The sequence below is a fragment of the Ostrinia nubilalis genome, chromosome 13, assembly GCF_963855985.1.
Source record: "Ostrinia nubilalis chromosome 13, ilOstNubi1.1, whole genome shotgun sequence".
NCBI lineage: Eukaryota > Metazoa > Arthropoda > Insecta > Lepidoptera > Crambidae > Ostrinia > Ostrinia nubilalis.
This window is the reverse complement of record NC_087100.1, coordinates 7004303-7029398: the sequence shown is the minus strand read 5'-3', so window position 1 is coordinate 7029398 and position 25096 is coordinate 7004303. Positions and strand designations below refer to the sequence as shown.

The window sequence follows — 25096 nt, the reverse complement described above, 5'->3', positions numbered from 1 at the left end:
TTCTTTTCTGCGTTGCTTGTTTTTTATTGATGAAATATCGTATCAGTAGAAGTCATATTGTTCAGATTTTTGCTCTTGACAGAAATCTTATCTGTAGGAGATAATTTAGGTATCTAAGAGAAGACATACAGATATCGCGTATTATTTAAGGAGTCTTTATCTTTTGTGCAACTAGCCTCTACTTGCGGCTTAGCTCTCGGAATATTTTTAAACTAAGTTTCTAAGACTTTCTAAGACTAATCACTAATTCAATTCCCATAGAATCTTTCTACCCCCATTTTACCCCCCTAAAGTTTACGATGCTTTGTAGCTTTTAAGCCTGCGATTTCCGACATGGTCAATCGTCATCAAAATGTTTTGTATGTTTTTAAAACATACCATAGTAAAAGACAGAGCTCCTCCTCCTACCTCATTTATAATATTATCAAAATAGATTGCGCATTTGCCCTTCACCTCAACAATGACAAATGACAATCGCCTTTTTTCCCCACCTGAAGTTGCAGACCTCTAAAAAGTGTCAGACACATCAAGCCAACTGCAATTTATCATTCGAGCCCGGGGCGTGACTTCAAAGGCTCAAACGAGTCCCTCAAACGAACCCCCGGCTTTAATCTTAGTGTTTAGATAAAAGTTCTCAAAGAAAATTCTCTTGGAGCAGTTGTCAGAATATTAATCGCGATGGAGTTAACAAGTTTTTTTGAGGGAACATCCTCGTGCCTTTTGAAACTGATTTTATCTGTGTACACATAATTTATCTGAAAGCCAGTACCTTTTTGCCTAACAAAGTTTACTTATTTATATTCATGATTCACACTTTTTACTAAAACGCGTCCTTATTTGTCAAACGAAATGGAATTATAACTCAAATTCAGTCAACGATCTGGTGATTTGGAAGCTTTTATTTACTTCATGATCACTAAAGGGTTTTAACGAATTACACATTATGTCGATACGAACACAAATACGATATAAATAAAAGTTTGCTTTTATTTTTCATTTTTACCATTCTGCTTAAATTGAAAGTTAAGTAGGTACCAATGATCCCTTGCGCAAAAACTACACTGGATTTGGCGACTTCATAATGATCATGTTCAAATCATGATTTCTTTCTACCACGATGAAAAGCAAAATACAATTACTATCACGTATTTAAAAGTATAATTTTTATGGAACGTATGTATGCAATACATACCTATAAAACAGTCATGGTCACTGGTCAGTAATCCGATGGTGGAAATGTAAAAATGTAGCGCCAAATAAGTCCAAAAATCAATTTCCCAGCTTTATGAATGACACGCAATTATCCACAAAGCCCTAGCGAAGGAACTCCCACAAACAATGCCCATTGATGGGATTATCCGGCACAAAGGAGTAATTTATATGCAGGCATTACCTGACGTGATTACTAAATTGTGAGGGTTGTCGTGTTTGCTACCCCACCCTTGTGCAACGGATAATAATGTTTTGATGCCTATCGACGATTTATTGGAACTGACAGACCTTTCCCTGGGCAAATTTATTTTCGCGCAAAAATTTGTTCCCGGACGAAAATAGGAAAATGAAATTACGGATTATTGTTTCTGAACGTTTCGACGCGATTTGATTCGGATGAAAATGTTTGGGTTGTATAAATTTATATTGAGAGTTGTGGGACACCATTGGCGTGTGTTAGTTTTGTTTTAAGGTTGGCAATACATTTTTTTAGTCAATTTTCTATGATGTCGGTATAAAAACTCTGTGTTAAAACATTTTAGTTATACAATTTTCTAACGAATACGTCATGAGACTCATGGGTGTTGTCCATTCGTTTGAATTTTGTGCGTAAGTCATCGTATTTATTATCCAATCATCAATATAAAAATTTAATCATCCTTCGAATCTATTCTATAAACAAACAATAGTTACAAGTTTTAATGGATTTATCTCTCTATTAACAGCAAAAACGCAATTAACTAGCGAAACCCTATTTCCAACTTCACAGAAAACGCAATACTGAAACTATCAGACTAGAATAGTGATGCGCCGTCTCTAATTGAAAAACTAAGAAAATTAAAACTATTTCACATTAATTCGTTATTGGCAGGCGAGGGCCCTGGTTACGCGTCGCCGCTGGACGCCTTCAAGAACGGGCCGAGGGAACAACTTCTGTACGTGATCTGCGTGCAGCCAGACCAGAGCAAGCAAGACTATCTGGCCACCGTCGACGTGGACCCTAAGTCGCCGACTTACAGCCAGGTTAGTGTCGATATCGATATTGGATAGGTCGTAGCTTGACAGCAATATATTAGGACACGGCAATACTTTATCCGAACAAACTTGGCAAGTAAGGCTGCGTTGCACCACCTAACTTTGACCGTAGTCCGTAACAATATCGATAACTGGTGTTTTTTGTATGGAGTTTGACAGATTTTTGACGTTTTTAAAGTTAAAGTAAGATGGTGCAACCGAGCCTAAGAGAAGAAAACATGTTATAACTGCGTCTTTTAAGGTATAAAGGACAGCACATCAAATGGTCAAACTATACTAGGATATTTTTGTTGCAAAATACGAGTAACACCTATTACTACAGAAAATGCCGCAATATTTCTTTGAAAAGGAGATGAGGTAAAAATAGGAAAATAAACCCATTTACGTCCCACTGCAGGGCACAAACCTCACCCCACTGTGGGGTGAATCAGGCCAAGGTGTAAAGTAACCTTGCTGTCAGATGTTATGAAACCGCCCTGAGGCTACGCTTGGTGACTGATACTTTCTTGCGATGAATGCTTTTTTATGTTCGAAATGGTCACCCATGGATCGAGCGCGTCGTTACATACCTTTTGGTCCGTTTTATACCAATGCAGAGAAGAGAAGAGATGTGTTTGAATAAAAAGTCAGATTTCCGAACCGAAGCTAATAGGAGAGGTGATGCGGAAATAACGAATTATGATTCATTTAAACATTTCTCTACTTCGCTTTGGTGGAAACCGGGCATTTTACTGATCGACATCAAAGCGCTGCAGTTACAGTGGCTCTGTTATAGTACAAAACTTATTTAAAGTATACTAACCACATAATTCCTTTATCAGACAATATCCAGCCATTTATACACCATCGCCAGTCTCCCAAATCCCTAGACAGTCGCAAAATCCCCGAGACGAATTGCATACGCCTGTTAATTTAGTTGAACGGCGCTGCAATGGCAAAGTACGCAATAATACGCGTCCCAGATCCTGCAGGATTACCGCGACGTTATTGCCTCCCGGCGACGCTAAATGCCGGACCCTGGTTTTTATTTGCTAATACGGATATAGCGCAAATTGCGTTCAGACAAATTGTACGGCATATCACGTTAAATATCGTGGCCTTATTTAGTTGTATTATGGGAGAGTTGGCATAAAAATGTACAGTTTGATCTGACGACAACTATAACTTTAAAATGTTAGGTTTGATTCAAAACTCAGGATGATAATGCTCCTGAATAATGGAACATTTTCTTATGGTATGTAGTTACTAAGATATTATGAATGAGTAGGTACCTAATGAATATAGGAATTTTTGAAATGAGACCAGTACTTAATCGAAATCAAAATACGAGAAATTTTAGACACAGCTTAAAAAAATTATTATTGACAAAATGTAATGTGATAGCTTTTCGTGTAAACTATTCATAATTTTTATGTAGGCATAATGTGTTTTTCAAGGAAATTCTTGAATCACAAGTCACATTTGATCGACTTGATGAATAATATAACATTTATTGTTGGGAGTACTACTTACTTCTTTCTTATTCGTTACTCGTGGTACAGACGACAGCACACTAAGCTAAACACTGTAGCATCTTATGTCGTCGGAATAGGTCCCATTTTGCAACAAAAATAAATAGTCTGCGCTGTTCACTGTACCAAATAAGTTACGGCATCGCTTTTATCTCCCACTACTGACATTACGAAAATTCAATATTTGTGAGATACCAGTTTTTCTAGATTTCAATGTTGATCTCGAAAAGACTAAATATCGTTTATCTACAGAACATACTAAATAGGGAAGTGTATTTTTTCAAAAGGAAACATTCTGATTCCCAGAAACGAAGAAGCGAGAGTTTTCAGAATAGGATCAGTGTTTTTAGGGATTTCCTTATACAAACACATTTAACTGCTTAGCTACTTACAAACAACTTTATCTTTTTACGGTGTTTTAGTACAGGTAGGTATGTGTTTACATAACAAATTTGATAGGTACCTATACTTATTTAACTTCGAAATGTTATCTTTAATTATAATTCAGTTTTTTTAATAACAATATAATATTGAGCTAATCTAATTCTGTCAATTCAATTTTCTTACTATCGGGTCTATTTATTTCAAAACAGCGATACTAATTTTTGATATAATTTTTATTTTAATAATCTTTTTCTTCGTATAAATTATAACAACGGAGGTCACAGCTGATGAACTATGATGAGATATATTTAGTTAGATACATCGTCTATGTACAATATGGTCTATCTGAACAGGTCATCCACCGCACCTACACTGGGAGAGCTGGAGACGAGCTCCACCACAGCGGGTGGAACGTCTGCTCTAGTTGCCATGACAACAAGGACTTGAAGAGGAACCTCCTCATCATGCCAGGACTGTCTTCTGGCAACGTGTACGCTGTTGATGTCGGCACTGAGCCTAGGAAACCTCAGATTTTTAAGGTAAGGCTTAGAATAATGTTAAAGTTAACTTTATAGTTATACACAATGAACGCACCGCAATATTATGCTTAGGCTGGGTTGTAACATCTTATACTTACGTCCAAAAATCTGTCAAACTCCATACAAAAATAAACCGGTTGTGGAGTTTGACAGATGTTTGACGTTTGTTTTAGTCAAAGTAAGATGGTGCAACCCAGCCTTCGAGTCCTCGCTTCTAACATTATGCGGAATCGGTCGATACCAAATCGGTGTAGTGTGTATTAATTTCATACTTGTTCAAACGGATTAACAGCCCGATTAAACTATAATAATAATATAATATAATAAATCTTTGGACAATTTCACACAGCGCCAGCTAGCCCCAAAGTAAGCAACTTAATGCTTGTGTTATGGGTGCTAGCTTAACGGATATACTACTTATATACTTTTTTTTTTTAAATACATAAATATTATACATAGTCACACCCAGACCCGTCACAGAAATTAAAATTCATCATTTCAATTTCTGCCCGGCCGGGAATCGAACCCGGGACCTCTCGGCATAGTAGGCGACTATCAGCCAACAAAAAGTCTATAAGTAATCTGCAGGGACATAAACCATCAAGTAGTTTTATTTAAGCTGAAAGAAGTACTAGGTACTTGTTAAATTAAGTTTGCACCTAGTGGCCGACCACTAGGCCGTATGCCTACGGTACACAGATCCTTGTGTGCTTTAGCGTACTTGTTTGCCAGGTGTCAAATTAAATCGGGTAGTAGGCTTAGGTTATGTAATAAATCAGCACAAAATAGAAAATAATGTGGTAATGCGTTAAGTTCATTTTGTTACTAATGACGATTAAATAACCCCAAAAAGTAATCAGACACGGCGCTGAATCTTTTTGGTTTATAGAATACCATTTTCACTTCATGATTTTCATTTTAATGTAGCGTTGATACTGAAAATGTATATTCATCTGTGATTTATCGAGTAAAATTGATCGATAAACAGCGTCTAAACCAAGAGATTTCCGACCTTATGTTGCAAATGAGATCCCACCAAAGTACGTCAAACTAGCACAGCTAAGTATATCGTTCGTATTTTGTTTATGCGCCTCTCGTAAACCTGAATTTTATGTCAACGGATCGGCGAAACTTTTTTAATTCCTCGCCTTATGCGTCAGCCTCCCCACGACACCCGACTTTATTACACTAGCCCTGTAATTTGTTTGTTGCGAAGAATAACAAGTACTGGAGAAGAAGTTTTATAAAATACTAGCGGCCGCCCGCGACTTCGTTCGCGTGGATCCCGTTGAATTAGGGGTTGAATTTTGCAAAATCGCGTAAAAAATTTTGTAGTTTCTGAGATTTAGTGATGAGTTAGCCAGTGACATTTCGCTTTCATAGATATAGATAGATAGATATCGAATAAACTTTAAGCCTTTATGAAGAGTCAGCCAATGATATGGCGTAATTTTGGTTGTTACCTCTAAAGAACGTTTTCTATAGTGTATTAGTATGAATGAATGAGTAACGAACTAAGTCATAAAATTAGCATAAACTTTACAATGAAATGAGTACATTAGTATACTTTGTCATAATTGAAACAAAGTTACAAAGAAACTGTAATTGCTCGTTGAGGTTTTGCCTTCAAATGTCCAGGTGTATATAAACGGACCCTATTTAGTTTAAGAAGAATGTGCAGTCTTCTGTACATATAACATAGAGAAAATGTTGTACTTTTTATAAAAAAATTATAGCCAGTATCATGTTGCAAATACTTTTAATGAGAATAAAGTTTACATAATCCGAAGTTAATCTTCAATGTAAACATTAATAAACAAATGTATCAAGGAGCCCTTTTGAAGCGGAGTCTTTGAAGCGAATTCAATTTGCGGGCTTATGAAAAATTGGTATTTACTCGTTTTCTGCTCATAAGCTGGAAAATATGTTAACTCGTGATGTAGTCAAATATTTAGGGCGAGTAATTTTGGAATTCTTGCGATCGTTTGATCTTAGCTGAAAGTATGTAGACCAATCGAAATTCTAACACTCGGTTTATTGGAAAAATAATACGTACGTATAAAGAAAGCACTTGTAATAAAATAGAAGTGAAGAGAAAAATTTTGCGTCGCTTTATGAAATGCTTGAGTCGATCTTATTTGAAATATAAAATATTACGATTATAGTGGATTTCATATTATTTTTGCACTTCGTTCACGACTCGACTTTTCTTTATTACATTTTATTTATTACTACTAGAGCAGTAGTAACAAATAAAACGAACGTTCTACTTAATTTGTCTAAAGCGTACCAGAACCAAATAGTCAGAAACAGAATAGTCTGTTTAGTTAGGGCTAGTAAAGTTACAAGCACAGAGCATAGGTGGTAGCTTGGTTGGTTTTTCGTGAGATATGAATAACTTTTTCAGAATGTGAGCCTTTGTATGGTCTCTTCCTGGAAACATTTTACACGAAAAAGTTTTTAGTTGGATTAATATAAGTAATATTATCACGATAGTTCAGTATTTGGCTGTGATATCATAATTAACCTTAATAAACAGCAAAAATAACGGCTGTTGGTATTTTCAAACGCCATAGATCACAAATCCATCACAGTAATCATAGAGCACAGTTCGCAAGTGATATTTCGTTCAGCGAACTCATCGCAAGTGCGCCAAACTTGCCGGGCCGTCTAGCAGAAGTTCGCAACTCGTTATTGGCTGTTAGCCTTTTCACACTTTTAGGTTCAGTTTAGAGATGGATTTGGGGAGAATATTTTAGTCTGTAGAAGAGAGTGGGTATACTCAATCCCTACAATATTATAAATCCGAAAGTAACTCAAACTGTCTGTTACGATTGAATGCCTAAATCACTGATCTGATATGATGATCTGTGGATAGTTTGAGTCCCGGGGAAGGACATAGGATAGTTTTATCCCGGTTCTTGAAATAGTTTTTCTGTTTCACACGGGCGAAGCCACAGGAAAAAGCTATAATGTGTAAATAAACGATTTATCTATCAGTATCTAAAATGTCATGCCAGAATTATTATTCACAAATGTGTAAATCCCGGGCTTTCGTCAAAAGGGACAGAAAATTAGATTATACAATCAGTAAATACCACGGTATTTGAAAGACCGTCTCTGTGATGGCTCACATAATTGATAAATAATTCAGAGAAGACTTAATACCGAGAAAAATCCTTCCTTAATCGAATAATCAAGTTTCATTATTTATTATCATCATCATCATTTCAGCCACAGGACGTCCACTGCTGAACATAGGCCTCCCCCAATGACTTCCACATCACACGGTTGGTAGCGGCCTGCATCCAGCGCCTTCCCGCTACCTTTATCAGGTCGTCGGTCCACCTTGTGTGTGGACGTCCCACGCTGCGTTTTCCGGTACGTGGCCTCCATTCCAGAACCTTGTTGCCCCATCGGCCGTCAGTTCTGCGTACTATGTGCCCAGCCCACTGCCACTTCAGCTTGCTGATCCGTCGGGCTATGTCAGCGACTTTAGTTCGTTTACGGATCTCCTCATTTCTGATTCGATCTCGTAAAGAAACACCGAGCATAGCCCTCTCCATAGCACGCTGTGCAACTTTGAGCTTCTGTATAAGGCCTATAGTGAGGGGCCACGTTTCCGAGCCATAAGTCATCACAGGTAACACACATTGGTTGTAGACTTTCGTCTTCAGGCACTGGGGTATTTTGGACGAAAAGATGTTCAGTTTAATTATTGCAAGCCTAAGGGTTCGGCCAAACTAACGCGATCACACCGCGATCAGCCGGCGTGCAGCGATGGCGACCAGACCTAAATGCATTGATCGCCATCGCTGCACGCCGGTTGATCGCGTGTGATCGCGTTGGTTTGTCCGAACCTTTAATGTTTCAGGAAAAACTTATTTATTCCGGAAATGCCTGGAGATAGAACAAAATAATTAAGAATTTTCTCGGGGAAATATGTTTTCCTTGTATGAGAAAATCCATTTCCATTTTATAACAATTAACGCGTAAGAAGTTAAGACGAAATAAACAGACCTCGTTAACAAAACATAAAGGATCTCTCTGAAAAGCTTTTAACCGGAATGTATTATTTCCGTAACATTCTTAGGCTAGGTTGCAACATCTTACTTTAATTTTAACAAACGTCAAAAATCTGTCAATCTCCATACAAAAATCACCGAGTATCTTATAGTTACGATCATAGTTAGGTGGTGTAGCTTAGTTAGTTCCTCCGAATTGGAGTTTTGACTTAACAATATTTGTTTTTGGGGTTATTCTTAAAGACTTTACACACCAAGCCCGCCGACAACCCGGCGTCTTGGTGTCGGCAGCTTTAAAAGAATCATGTAGACGATTTGTAAGTACTTTCTATGACTATGGCTTATGACAATAATGTCCAAAGTCGATGACTCATGTCGGCGGCTTTGGTGTGTAGACAGCACTAGATACTTTTAGAACAGCATGTTATGTTAACCACACTATAAAGATTGTGAATTCGTCTTAGTCTATCGCCCGCTTTCACAAACGATACTTACTTAATCCTTCAAGGCCCGCGAATCTAGACACAATAGATAATCAATTGTTATGACATTAATGAATGCCGTCTGGGACTCAAGCGGTTAAGTGAAACAGCAAATCGAACGTACAGCGTTAAGAGCCATTTTACATTTTCGTGCAAATTTCTAAGATTTTGGAAGCATGAATTACTATCTTAAGCAACACCCAGAGATTATTTAATTACTGCGAAAGATAGTTCAATCCTTGTTGTTGACCAATAATGTAACGGATTTACTAAAACTCTTTTGATTAATTCTCAGTGCCCCATCTCCCACAACCATTTTACGGAAAAATTGCCGCAGACTCAATTTCAAAGTCCTGTATCTATTATTTATGCTCGTATAATAAGCTTAAAAATATATAGAAATCATCGGACATATATTCTTGTAGTCCAATAATCAAACGGATTCTTGAATTTCATTACCATTATTGAGTAAAATCTAAAAATATTTTGGCAAATTTTTAAGATTTACGTCACATTTTGATCGTGATTTTTGGTTTTAATACACAGCAATAACAGCAATAAAAGTATCCCAAAATAAAGAATATTCATTGGAGAATTGATTTCCACAGTTATTGTTTAAATATTAGTAACTACTTTGTCAAAATATTGATGTGAATATCAGTATAAATTACAATGCGGAAGCCGACATTGATTAGTACGGCGCGAGCGCCCGTCAAGGCAGGACCTGTGTCATTTTTCCCGCCATGACGTTTACGTGTGTTCGTGTCATGAAGCGGAGATTTATACGGCGACCAAATACTTTTGATACTATGCCGGGAGGTCCGTTTTGAGTCGGCCGTTTGGTGGTTCGAAACGGACTAATATGCCGAGAGGTCCCGGGTTCGATTCCCGGCCGAGCAGAAATTGAAATGATGAAATTTAATTTCTTTGACGGGACTGGGAGTAACTATGTATTTATGTATGAATTTAATTTAATAAATAAATTATAAAAAAGGTTGTAAGTACATAGTATATCCATTAAGCTAGCACCCTTAACACAAGCATATTAGTTGCTTATTTTGGGACTAGATGGCATTGTGAAATTGTCCAAAGATTTGTTTATTTATTTATCCGCTTTGAGTTTTGTTTCGTGAAGAAGAAAAAGAACCGTTTTGTTTCGAGAGGGAAGTTTTGTTGTTAAATCAATAGTAATAAAAGAGGAAAGATTTGATTATTTGTTTGTTTGAAGGCAATAGGCTCCGAAAAGGAATTCTTTCACTAAATGTTTCCTATGTTGGCTATAAAATATTTTCAAAAACTTTACTCCAAAATCTTCGATAATTGGTCGTTTAATAAATAAATTAGATAACATATTAATATTTTTTTATTGTTTCCAGTACGATTTCAGTACTAGTTTTTAGAAATTCTATGATTTAACTAAAGTGTTATTTTATGCATAATTTATTAACTTCTAAAATATATTCCCTATTGATAGATGACGTGCTTCGTATTTGGTTAAAAAGGTGTAGAATGTTATTTTGAAGATAACTTGCTTCCATAGAGATATAGAAAGATGCTAAGTAATGCGCTGAGTTCGAAACTCAGTGTCAAAGAAATCAAAATATGTGCTCATTATCCACTGCGGTATCAGTATTCAACGTTCGAATAATCTTTAGTAGTATGCAAGCAATGTAAACTGTTTACATTATAACGTCGCTGCTGTCATCATTGCTATCACAAGCAATATGTTCTGTTTTTGGGCATATTGTTGCGACACCGGCTCCGCCCCCTTATCACATTTCCCTTTAGTTTCTGTGATCTGTGCTTGCTTCGAAGTTGATATCAATTAAATATTCCTTAGTGCTTTTGATTTAAATTATTTTTTTTATTTTGACACGTGTTTGAAAAATCAAGAAATAGTCAATAATGCAACAAATGAAAACGAAACATTGCATTGCAAGTTGCAATGTTTCAATATTGATGAGGAGATTCCATTGGAAAGTCTGTATTCATTCCTAGAATTCCCCTAACACCATCAAATTCAAGAGAATTCTAGAGAGTGCAGTTTCCCATCTCATGCTTAGGGCCACGGTTTAAAATAGCGTGGTTGCATAGAGCCTGCAACGGGCAACCGCGTGCGCTGCTCATACTAATTTTCGATACAAAAACAAGTGTTGGCTCACGAGTTTTAGCGGAGTTCCATGTGGTAGCGGGAGTAGACTTAAGGGAAATCTATGCTTCTCCGATGGCCAGTTGTAAGTTGTATGCTCCAGAGTGTGCACACAATAGCCTGGTGATTTTAGCACCCGAAGGAAATGTTTCAATTTTGTTGTAGAAAGATATCATAATTTTGTAAGTATTCAGATATTTAAACATACCTAATAATTTGTAGGTTTTATATTAAAAAATATTATCATATAACAAAATTAATAATTTCTTAGAATAATTTAGTTTTATTAGAACCAGTTTCCACTTCTTCGCGGAAAAAGTCGCGGGCAAAAAGCTAGTATGGAATATGTAGTATTGCCCGCGGCTTTACTCGCGTGAAATTTAGTTTGCTACAGATCGTCATAAATATATTGTTATTCTGGTCGACGCCAGGGATGGATGAGCATAGCTGTCGCTGGCGACAGGGTCTTCTGGTTAAGGGTTCATGACGTAGTTCTCAGGCAAAATGAAATCCACTCATAGAAATTAATAAACTTAGTGTATTCACGAGAATAATTACACACAGCACTAGAGTCGTATCGGAACTGAGTGAACCAACGGTCTTGCGATAGGAACGTCCGACCCGAGTGATAGTTGAACACAAACTGCCTAGTACTGCTGTACTGTACTGTAAAGCTTCATCAAAATTTGTTCAGTAGTTTTTGCGTGAAAGAGTAACAAACATCGAAACATCCATACAAACTTTCGTATTTATAATATTAGTAAGACTTGTAAGAAGAAAGATAGTAAGATGAATTTATTTTAGTTATTTGTTAAATAATAATAATATTTATTTATTTCTTAGCTCTGTCTGATAATGGATCTGGAGGAGTTGCAATGGCCACCTCCATTGCAACTCCATAACAAAACAATAGAACCCTATGGAGTTTGGGCTTGTGTAATTCGCCTTGACGAATACTTCGTCTAGGTAAATGATATCCAGGGTCCGATGATGGAGCTGCAAGGGGGCAGATTTTTTTTCACTGTGTGACTGTCTTTATTTTGTACTTATTATAATATATTTTACATATTATACCTATTCGTGTTTCATTATTAATCGAAATAAGTATAAAAATCTTTAAAAGACTAAATAAACTCTATTAAAATTTTAAATTAATTTATCATGTTTTAATACCTTATTCTACCTTAAAATTAATAACTTATATCAAGTCTTAATACGGTCACGGCTCAAGATTTTTTTGTCCATTTCGGCGTTCTTTTTACTCTTTTGTCGTTGCGTTGACAGTTTGTAGCTAAATTCGCGCGGAATATTTTTGTGAAATGGCTCTTAAATAGAGCTATGTGATTGGTTCGTGCGTCTCCCCGTGCGTCCACGCGTACTGTGAGACCTCATAGTAATGTTTGTGAATACGGGCGTATCTCACTTTATAATTCTACGAGTACACAATCACGCAGTAAAAGTTACGCCTATCTACTATCCCCCTTATCAACTGTTCATGGCATCGAAAATCTCATTACTAGGTTATAGATGGAGCGGAGATGAGGTCATTCAACTGTACCTTCCCCCATACGACCCACTGCCTGGCTACAGGAGAGATCATGATATCAACGATGGGAGATAAGGAAGAAAACGGGCAGGGTGATTTTGTGCTCATCGACTCCAAGACATTGGAAGTGACAGGTAAATGGAATGTCATTTTGACAGAAGATCAAAGGAACAGTAGGTAGAGTCTCTTAAATTGTTTATTTTTACAGGGACGTGGACGAAGGGGCCGAAAAAAGCGAAGTTTGGTTACGATTTTTGGTATCAGCCGTACCACGATGTCATGGTGTCATCCGAGTGGGGCACTCCGAAATATTTTAAGTCGTAAGTCAACTAATGGTTTTTGTCATTCCATTTTAAACGAAATACAATTTTTAAGCCAGAACTTATCATAAAGTGTCAAAAGTAGCTTTGTATTCGTTTCATTACCATTTCCATCTTGTTTCATTAAAATACAGTAAAATTCCAGTTTCATTTTTCAAGGGCATTATTAAGACAAATAGGGCGTTACTAATGTTAAATGTATTTTGACTTTTATACGAGTCTATTATCTGTCCACTTTCAGCAAATGTTTTAAATGTCATTTATTCTGCCGCCTCTTTGGCCACGCGACCCTGGCCACTAAGAAAATCTAATTTATTTTTTCATCGGCGAATAACGATATTCTTTTGTTTCCCTCTCGCTCACGACCCTAGTGTCGTCGAAATAATTAGAGGAATTATTTTCCATAGCTCCGACTCCGTAATTAGTAAAATAATACTAATTGTGAATTATTATATTCTTGTTTTTACCCATTTATCTTGAGTATTAGTTATAATAACATAAACAGTAGCACATCGAGCCACTGTTGAAAATGATTTGATAATCGACCCTTGACTGACTCTTACCATGAAACTTTACAATCTCAAATTCCACTTTCATAATGTAACCTTATCTTACTTCCATCCAGTGGCTTCCACCCTGACGACGTAAGCAACTCCGACCGCTACGGAACAAGCCTCAACGTTTACAAATGGTCAACGCGCGAGCTGCAACAAGTTATAGATTTGGGCAAAGAGGGAACAGCGCCCTTAGAGATCAGATTCCTGCACAACCCTAAAGCCGACGAAGGATTTGTAGGGTGCGCGGTCGAAGCCAATGTATACAGGTAAGATTTGTAAGGATTTAACTAACAGACTCTGTAGAGCTGTAGTCTGGTACAGTGTTTACTGAGGAACTGTTGTACAGGTTCTAAGCCACTCGAGTGTAAGTGTTTAAATCAGATATTTGTGTATTTAACATCATACCTTGAATTGTAATTGCATGCTGTGATCCACTAACAATTAAATTTGGCCTTCACTGGCTGAGTATTTATAGGCGACAAGATCGCAGAGATTTGTCCTGGTGACAATTAAAACTAATCACATAAATTAAAAAAATAAATCACTACCACTATAATCGGGACTGAGCGACAATTGTGAATTTTTGTTGCCTTTAAAATCGGTGAAGGCTATCTAAAAACGAAATATTAGTATACTATAGGCACATTCTTAATTTCAAAGGGACCAAATAACGTGACATTACTCAGAACGAAGCTGTAATAGATCAGCCTGAAAACTTCGACTTTCTTTTAGGTTCTACAAATCCTCAGACGGAAAATGGAAAACAGATAAGGTTATCGATGTGCCAGCAAAAAAAGTGGTTACTAAAGACGGCGTAGAAGACCTTAACGGTAACTTTTTTCTTGTATTTACTTTAGTTTATCCAACATTAACTTTTGGCCGGCACAATTTTGATACATAGTTTCAGCCATTTGCTATCACGGAGAAAACTCGCTTTTTCTCTGTAGTTTTTGTAGCGTTATTTTCTTACTATGTGAGCTTTTTAAAAAGAAAATCTTATTGTATTTTTTTTCATAATTAGTTAAATGATTTACACTTACCTACATGACTTTTTTACGTTCCTCTTTTAGTTCAGTTTAGTTTGATTATTTCAATTATTCTGAATAAACAAACAATTTGTTAGTAGCGTGGATGAAACTTTTAATTAAACACATTCCCATTGTTGGTCCGTATTGATGAAAAAATACTGAACAAGGTGAAAAATAGACAAATTCACTCACTTAAGCTTAAAAGCGTGGTCTCAGATTCAAATCGTTACGACATTAACACCTTAGATGAATGAAGATAAGATGTTGTGATCATTACTTATATGAACTTAAAATTCATTATTAATGAAGTCTAAAACACTGTTGTAGTAACATTGTGCAACAACGGTTTGTCCAAACAAACAAACTGCTAACAACTTCCCCAAGAAAATTACTATTCAACGCTGCAATACTATCCGAAAGCGTGTGTTCTACGTGATATGCATTCCCTGGTGCCAACTACAGTGAGAAGTCTCCTCACTTCTTGCTCCATTTCATTCCTACCCTTTGTTCGTGGTAACATGACAGTTCCATTAACTTTTTCCTCTAGGTTTAATGTCAGACATAATACTGTCCTTGGACGACAAGTATTTGTACACTTCGACCTGGCTGCATGGAGAGGTGAGACAGTATGATATATCGGATACGAAAAACCCGAAGTTGACCGCACAGTTAACACTTGGTGGCCAAGTGGTGGATGGGAACTGCAAGCTGTTGGATGGAGTGAGTATTGAATTTGTACTTTAGAAATATGCTTTAAAATTCAATTGGAAATGTACATAATAGGAAATATATTCTTCATCGCTACACAAAAGAGATGTGGTAAGGTATTGTACGATGATTATGAGAAGCAAATGAATTTCCAAGAAAATTGCTAAGCAGCCTTATAAATTCTTTTGATATCTTAAAAATGGGTGTAGGGATAAGCTGAATTAATCTTGAGATTTTAGTCATTTTTGCAAATATTTAAAATGTTTTAAGTCTTGAGTACATTCGGATACCTACCTACTTATCATTTACTCAACTGCACTGAGCAAAAAGCAGACTTACTTAGATCTGTTTCCTCCATTTTATTTCTTCGACAGAATAACTTGCAATCATTTCTCGTAATGGATGCCTTTTCCTAGATTACTCTAGAAGAATTCCCGTAGTGCTGGGAGTGGAATTCCAATTTTCGGATCCAGTAATCCCTCAAATTAATGTTTCATGACTTTACACAATTACACTTTCGCCGTGTCATTCTTTTCATTTAAGTCCATGCCCTCTCGCCAAATTACTTTCTAATGCCTTCCTGGTTGTTCATTCCATTTGCAGTTATTGTGTTTGTTTTCAGAAAGAATTGTTTGAAAAAGTTCAAGCATTTGTTTCTAGCAGTGTTAGGCTAACACAAACGATCGCGTTCGATGGGGCTGTCGTGTCCTAATAGACAAAAGCCCCCAAATAAATAAAGATTTAAAAAAATGTTTACGTTACGCTACGTTACGATACCTAAGTTATAATTTGCAATGGCTCATTATGCCAGTTAATAATATTGGTTGTCCCAATATCATTGATGTATTTTGTATCAGAACGCACCTACACATAATGAGTGAGCTGAGCAAGACACTAAGGCTGGATTGCACCATCTACTTTAACTTTGACAAACGTTAAAAATCTGTCAAACTCCATACAAAAAGCACCGGTTATCGTTATAGTTAAGGTCAAAGTTAGGTGATGCAACTCAGCCTTATAAGGCTTATAATTAATTAAGAAAATATCATAATTAATAAAATAGCAACGTAAAGATTGCACAGAGATCGTCAGTGTTACATTGTCCAACTATATTAGCCCTCGTAAAGGTTACAATATTGTACCTAACACCAATTAATTTCTGTCAGAATGATTTCAACTCATTATTTTACTTTATCAAGATCGTGCTAGCAACAATGCAAGGACTTATCACTTGTATTTTAAAATTTAAATGACATTGATGCACTCAAATAATATGTTTATCGCGTTGAACTCATGATGAATGTTATCTTATTTTTTGCATCCGAAACGTGACTCTTTATACTTAGTTAATGTTTACAATTTCTTGAAATACATTTTATTAAATCCGCAGATGAATTTCAACGATTGTGACGTACATGATACACAATCAACTTACATAATAATCACATCTATTACACAAGAAAAAGACCATCATACATTATAGCAAAAACATTGTTGATAAAAACAAAAACAATGTCGAATGTTTACACCTAATTTCATCAAATATTATTGTATGGGTAGTATTTAAACGAGTGACTGTAAATTTATGTTGTAAGTGTCAAAAATAATTAATGTGGGCTAAAGAATTACTAAGTGAGCGACTGAGTGCGAGTGACGAAAAATCAAAAGAACAGCAACTTGCAAAAAAAAATTGAGTTCCTTAAAATACAAAATGAGAAGCTTCATAATATTTGAGCGACCTAATATTTGATTGAGTGTCAACGTTAGGTCCTGCATTTTTTTCAATATTTGGCAAATGCTTTTTTATACTGAGCGGTATTTTTAACTTTAATGAAGTGTTTCGAATGCAAAAACTACTTTGAAAAATACTATTATGAGCAGCGTATTATGAGCCTACATTTAAATAAAAAATGATCTTATGAAATAAATATTTGACGGAACACTATTCTAGTAGCGAAAAAAATAAATCATTAAAATTTAAGGGTAGGTAATCAAATGAAACAATATATTACGAAAAATGAAATAAATTTGAATTTTCTTAAATCGAATCAACAAAAAAAAAAAACAAAATAAAATAAGTCGCTTCTGTCAACCCAAAAAAAAGTAATCTTATTAATAAGGTTCATTGGTACCTATGAGGATTGAGGAGCTCTACCTACTCATTGTCACTGTATGATAGATAAGTGCTGGCTTGGACTTAGCGGGCCGGCCTCGTTTTCTTTTTTGTCCAATAGGTATCAGTTTTGCTTCCAGTGGCGGTGTTGTTAGTTTGAGCCGAATTGCTAGACCCAAAACGTGTTTGCATACATATTTTGTTAAAATTTCGGGACAGTCGCCCCGCCCCCATTCGAATTCGCGCGCTGTAACAATCTGTAGTTTTCATTAATAAAGCGTATCAAAATAAAAAACATGAGACCTCAAATATAATATCAGTAACCAATAATCATTAATAAAGCAGCTCACAAAATTTTGCTTAGAATTTTTTTTTGTAATTCGTTCAGTAAAACCTCAATTAGAAAAATCTAATGTATCTTCATATTAAAGTTGCCCTCTCTGTATTTCTAGTCGCTCACTTAGTAATTTAGTCGCCCGGATAGTATTTTTATGTCTGAAATGTAATAATTAAAACCCACATTTTGTAAGCTCGTTCTGGATTTTATTATTGATCAATATTCGTCGTTAGTTTGGTAAATTTTTCGCTTACTCAAATTCATACCGCTCAAGGTATTAAAACAGTATGCCATCATCAGTCGCAAATTTTTTTTTTAGTCGCTCGTTTTATAATTCCCCTTATTGTATTATTAAATTAATTGAGCTGTAATTGTCATGGCGACGGATTGTTTGCTGTCACAAGATAATTAAATAATTTTGTTATTATTTTCTTTTGTGATAGGATTCAATCCGTTACATTGACAATTACAGCGATAAACCTGTTTGTTAAACTCATGTGTTGCTGTTTTAATTATGTGTCCAAACCAAATCGAAATTATCAAACGTCTTATTAACCCCTTTCATAAATACAGGAGCCGCCAAAACCAGTGATTGTAAAAGGCAAGCGACTATACGGGGCTCCGCAAATGCTTCAACTGTCACTTGATGGAAAACGACTCTACGTGTCATCGTCTCTCTTCTCGCCGTGGGACAAGCAGTTCTACTCGAAGATGGTGGAGGATGTAAGTTGAACTCTTATAAAGAAACAATAGTTTCCAAAATCTGGGGGCACGGCAGTGCCCCCACCAAGTCGAGCAAAAAAGCGGCACGGCCGTACCATCCTTTTCTCGAAGCAATTCAGGCCATTTTCGACCCCCTGTATCATACATTATTACAGGGTGTATGTGATGTTCTACCCTACCATTTAAACCACAACTGTCAAACCACACATGTAATGCAAATAAATGATTTTATTTGATTTGAAATATAACTTCATTTTCATCGGACAATCTTTCGGTCGTCAGTCCCGATATCAATTCGAAAGTCACTAAATAAAGTTTCCGAATATACGAGAAATAAAAAAAAAACTTTAAGTCGGTTAAAATCAGACTTGTCCCGTTCAAGATTAAAAAAAAAGTGGCTTATCTACTATGAATCAGTCATCATCATCATCATTTCAGCCATAGGACGTCCACTGCTGAACACAGGCCTCCTCCCTTAGATTAATAAAACCTAGATAGGTAGATAGTCAGTGCACGAAAGGTGAGGCAGATTTTAGTAAGCCAGAATGGCTCACTCGTAAACGTCACATGAAATGTCAAAGTGAAAAATTGGTAAACACGTCCGACGACTTTTAATTAATTAAGACGGTTTGTGCTGTGAAAGGGTGTCTAAATACATCAGAAAAACGAAAGAAAGTGACCAGTGTTACATTTCATAAGTAAGTACTACGATTCGACGCGTATTTTGCTTGAATTTGGCTTTCAAAAATTAAATACGGGAATGATACCAGTAACAAGAAAATTTATTTCCCAATTGTTCGCCGTACAAATACACTTCCTTTTTTATGAAATCGAGACTTTTAAGTCGATTTATCTTATTGTAATTAGGTAGGTACTTTGAATTCAATAAATAAGTAAGTATATGATGCGTTTTGTTTTTGTTAATTATAAAATAATTAAAAACGTATTAATAATTTCCCTACTTTCGGGAAAATCGCCTTCACTGTCTACACTCCCCAACAAAATTGACACTAATGACATAAGATTTTTGCCTCACTCTTGACGAAGCGTTTGTATGAAGACTATCCATCTAGGTTTTATTAATCTAAGCCTCCTCCAATGATTTCCAGATTGATCGGTTGATAGTAGCCTCCATCCAGCGCCTTTCTTTATGTTTTTTATCATCTGTCTTGTCTGGCCACTTTGTGTTTAAAATAAATGAATATTTTCATTTACCTACTATCTATCGGTTGTTAACCCTTACACGCTTATAACTAATCCAAGCCATAAAATAATTTTTTTTTAGTTATATCTATTTATTTTAGTCTAATTTAACATAAAAGTAGTACAGAAAATATAAGTGCTTTGTATTTCAGTGTTTTTCAGTAGGGGACACATATGTCCCTATATGCGTTAAGGTAAACATTGCCTCATATATTTGAAATAAAATACTTCGACGCTTTTGTTGCAAAATAAATACAAACCAAACTAAAAATACAAATGAAATTTAATCAATAAGCATAATATTAATATTTATAATAAGAAATTTAAAATAGATAGCGTCTTATCTTACGGATTTGTATGTTTGATCCTCCTCTCATCATAGACATCTTTCTTGAAGTTAGTAGACCTACCTAATTTGACTGTTTGTTCCAAGAACAACTTTGAGTGTAGAGTCTCTAACCTTCAAAGGACTGCTGTAACACGGATATTGGACATAATTTTTTCGTCTTGTCCTTATTTATTTTGAATCACATTTATTGAGAGCCTCTACTGAGGCCATAGAGCATTGATTCTAGGTCTTCCAAGGTCTCAGCCGTGCCGTGACTACAATCGTTGAATCTTACTCGGGGGGACAACATCCGTGAAGCTTCGCGACATCTTCTTATCAAAAATACCGCAGTGTCTCAAGACCATCGATAGAAAGTCTTTGACCAATGTGTGTTGGCAGTGATGGCGTACGGAACGGAGACGTATTCCTTCACTATGGGCCTCATGAGAAGGCTCAAAGTCACCCAAATTTTGATGAGGAGATCCGCAGGAGAGCCAAAGTAACAGACATAGCCCGCAGAATTGTCAAACTTTCGCGGCAGTGGGTAGGGCACATAGCTCGCAGAAGTGAGGGCAGAAAATTTCTCAAGTGGCGCCCACGGATAGGAAGACGCAGTGTGGCAGGCCTCATGTTCCTGTGCTTCTCGTATACATTCATGTATACGAGCAGCACAGAAACGATCGTTGTGGAAGTCCTCAGGGGAGCAGAGTAGCAGTAGACGCCCTTTTATCCAGGAGGAAACCATCCTCATTGTCGCTATCGTCAGTTATCATGACTTCATGACTTCCAAAATTTCGTCTTTCCTGAGCGAAATTTTTTATGTCGATTTGAAGACAAATAGTTTACAAATAAATGTATGAATATTATAATAAAACATCGATATAAACATACAAATTATAACGACGCAAACAATATCCTTAGTAAGAACCAAGTTACCCTTGACGCATATAGGGACACCCGTGTCCCAATTAGATTTTTACATAATATTCCTAACTCGTACGAAGATAAACGAAAATATGCAATGAAACTATAATTATACTTACCATTGAATGTAAAATTGGAAGAAACACAGTGGCAGAAAGCCTATAAGTAATAAAAAAATAATTTTCAATTTTGACGTCTAACAAATTTTTTTTTCACATGTTGTGCCAGTATTTTTTTATACATGTAATCAAGTTTTTTATTATTTCTAGCGCATAATCATAAAAGGTAATAATAAAATTTAAGAATATTAAACTACAAATAGTTTAACTTAACCAGTATTACTGTAAATCGTGAAAACTATGTGGGGACAAATGTGTCCCATATGCGTGAAAGGGTTAAAAAGGACAGGCCTTTAGTTACAAAGAACTCAAACATTTTATCTATAAAACTGTTCAGAATATTCCTTTTGTAATGTAGCTATGTTGAATATTTGTTGTCATATAGTAACAATATTTTATCAAGAGGACGTCGTAAGTCACCAACGAAATCGGTACCTTGTGTCTTCTTAAATATTTTACGTAGCATTATTTTATTGCGCTCTTATAAAGAAAATATGAAGATTTGTAAGAATTTAATATTCATAACGAGAAATATTCATTTGTATAAACGTAGGCAGAGTTCAGTAGGTACGGGACTATTCCCACCTCTCGTTCCCACCTCTGCAACTTCTGTGTAACCTGGAATAACAACCCAGCCCAACAAAATGGAGAATGGCAAACGAGCAGACGATAGCAGCATTAGATAAGAGAAAATTAATTGAAGAAAACTGTAAGGACAGACGAATTTTTCGCGCAGTTTTAGACTCAGTTTTTCGCTTTTCAATATAGTGCCAACACCCTGTGTTAGCAAACTATATTCTTAAACGAAGTAAAACGCCCTCAATCTAGATAAAACTTTATACGGCCGAAGAATACGGGGCCCATAGACAAAGTATTTCATTCGAGCCAACTTTGGTCCCTCGTAGACCGCAATAAACACTCATTACCTCGTATATCAAACCTTCGGCCCTTATTTATACATTTTCCCTTGCAAAGTTATTTCTCTTATAGTATTGTGCAAGACCCGCGTCACCTGCTTCTGAATAATTCATGGAAACCGTGTATTTGTGAAACAAAACAACGGCAATTTTAGAGACAAGTTGTACGCGATTTGAGAACAGGAATCAATGAATTTGACGCTCAAAGAGTTACATAAATGTAAAGCGATACCGATAAAAATAAATATTATAACTAACACTTACTTGAACGTCATTGAAGGCGCCTTCATCCGAGTAGTTGTAGATCTGTAACAATGTTCATAAAACTATTACCATTCTGTAATCCTACTATCTTTGTATCAGAATCACAAAATTAACTTTCATAAAATGAAATACTAAGTCTGATATCGTGAAAAAAATTTTTTTACCAAAAACTAGAGTTATGAAAAGCAAAGTTTTCTGATAGTTGTTTTCGGAAGGTAAGGTTTTCCTTTGATATTTACATGGATCTCATTAATCAAAAAATTCATGTGACGTAATATTTAATTTTATGAATGGCACAATGGCAACTTTCGTGTTTAATGTTGATCTTACTTGTAAGAAGCATCATCTCTTATTTGTTATACAGTGTGAGTCACGTTAAAGTGTACATAAAATATGAAAATATGTGAAACTAGACTATTATTTGTTGGCATTTTCTGGGTATTTTATCTATTTTTTAGTATCGCCTGTTATTTAGCATTATTACTGTTGTTATTTTATCAGGATATACCTCTTAGTTTAAAAGTTATTACGTTTTCTTTACGAGAAGTAATTGGAAGAAAAAAAATTCTATAAAAATTAAAAAAAAATCTCAAAAAATTTTTGACCTCTTTTTTCTCGATAAAAATAGGTCTAGTTTCACATATTTTCATATGTACACTTTAACGTGACTCACACTGTATTATCAATTAATAATGACACGTGATTGACTAAATGCGACACGACAGTGCAATCGACAAAGCCAGCTAAGCTTGATAATCTAATAATGTAATACATCGCATTTTGATGTATTGGTAATTTTATTGACGGCGCTACTAGGATGGGATTATCGTCAAAATGAAATTAGAATCTATCATAGATAGGATAAATACGCATTACAAGATGTTACCTATTGAAACGTATAATTGAAATGTTTCTTTTTTTTTTAAATAGAATAGCAGCAACAACCACAACTTTTCGACTAACATTGCTTTCCATCAGAAAAGATACAGGCAAAAGTGTCTCTGTTCTGATTCAAAAACTTAATAAGTTTCATATTTATTATAGAAAAAAAGAAATAAAGAAATGCATATGTTAAAACATTCACGCTTAACATTCACGTAATAAAAGACTATTCTAGCTTTTTTGTACTTACTTATCAATGACATTTTCATAAGTCCATTCATAAATAATTAAACATTGAAATAAAAGCCCTTACTTTTTTCTCTAGGAATCTAGGAATCGTAACCAGAATTTAACTTTCGTCGTTATTGCATTAAATAAATTGCGACTGCATCATCGAAGCTATGAAACTTATTTGTTTATACAGGGTGGCTGGATAGTCAAGTTGGATGTGGACACAGTGAACGGCGGTATGAAGTTGGACCCTGACTTTTTGGTTCACTTCGGAGGCGAGCCGGATGGTCCGGTGCTACCGCACGAAATGAGGTGAAGTATTGACTTGAAATGATTTAATTTATACAGAGTGGTCATTTTAAACTTCATGTTAAATTGAATGTGGGCACTTGAATGGATTATTTACTTACAGTGATGTTTGATCCAGAATAAGCACTCGAAGTGATGTGAAGCAAGCTTAAAGTATATTTTACGAGAAAATTTCGCAGAGGAATTTTATTAATAGTGGACGTTTATATTTTAGAACATAATATTTTAATAGAAAAAAATCGACTTATAATCGTAGTTGCGAATCGAACTTCAGTTTTTTTTTGCCTATAAGATATAGGTCTTTAATACCAGTTCTCGTTGTTTCAGATACCCTGGAGGAGACTGCACGTCAGACATATGGCTAGCTAACTAAGTTCAAAATCCGTGGGACTCCTCCATGAGACGATATCTGTATTGTCAATCTATCCTTCTCTTTTATTCAGAGGTGAAAAGAGTGAGAAAGAAAAAGTGAAAATACAGAATTCGCGCTCTGGAGTAGGCCCACTGAGACAAATTCAATGCGTGTGCCAATATTTTTTTACTTATCAGCAGTCGTTTTAAAATTTATAACGTATCCTCTAAAATAAGCTATAATTAAACGTAAAAGTAATTTCATTTTTGTACAAGCTGTATTTAGTAGGTATATAAAAATTAAATATCAATTCAATAAACGCCTAGTAAATTATCGAAAGAGCCGCAACTGTTCGCGTATACAAATAAATTACTTTCGCATTACCGTGTAAATAAATCAGCACAATAAACTACTGAGCCATTAAACTAACGAATTTCGGACATTTTACAAAAGTGGTTTTATTATTTATCATTTCCCTGAATGCAACGATAATTGTAAGGGCCACAGCAGACATGCAACTTTTAGCATCGGCGATTTTGCGACTATATCGATGTCTTGACTTAATGTCCTATGTCCCCTAGATGGGGCAGAGGACGTCCACAACAGTCCTCCATCGCGTTCGGTCTTGAGCTTCGCGTTGGATCTCGCTCCAAGTCCTGCCGATCTTCTTCGCCTCGTTTGCCACAGTGCACCGCCAAGTTTGCTTGTGTTACCAGTGATGTAGTATGTTCGTTATGTTCCAATAAATATCGATGTAGCATCGCGGTTTCACGACTACATGCATCCGGACACGGTATCGGAATCGCGCATTTTAGCGGCTGTATTGATTTAGCATAGCAATTTAGCGACTTCATGCATTGGGACACGGTATCATTCCACCAGCTTGCACTAAGCGTTT

The 25096-nt window shown here is 35.8% G+C and overlaps 1 protein-coding gene across 2 annotated transcripts in view; it reads left to right on the top strand.

Moving 5' to 3' along the window:
• The window catches only part of LOC135077483 (methanethiol oxidase), a 31056-nt gene extending 6406 nt beyond the window's left edge, over positions 1–24650 (top strand). For both annotated transcript variants that reach the window (XM_063972036.1, XM_063972037.1), the window contains exons 2-11: positions 2084–2235; positions 4496–4681; positions 12858–13017; positions 13092–13203; positions 13829–14026; positions 14493–14590; positions 15336–15508; positions 18520–18669; positions 23731–23849; positions 24174–24650. In XM_063972036.1, the coding sequence (XP_063828106.1) occupies positions 2084–2235; positions 4496–4681; positions 12858–13017; positions 13092–13203; positions 13829–14026; positions 14493–14590; positions 15336–15508; positions 18520–18669; positions 23731–23849; positions 24174–24219 (1394 nt within the window). In that variant the 3' untranslated portion in view covers positions 24220–24650. The remainder of the gene's footprint in view (positions 1–2083; positions 2236–4495; positions 4682–12857; positions 13018–13091; positions 13204–13828; positions 14027–14492; positions 14591–15335; positions 15509–18519; positions 18670–23730; positions 23850–24173) is intronic.
• The last annotated feature ends 446 nt before the right edge of the window (positions 24651–25096 follow it).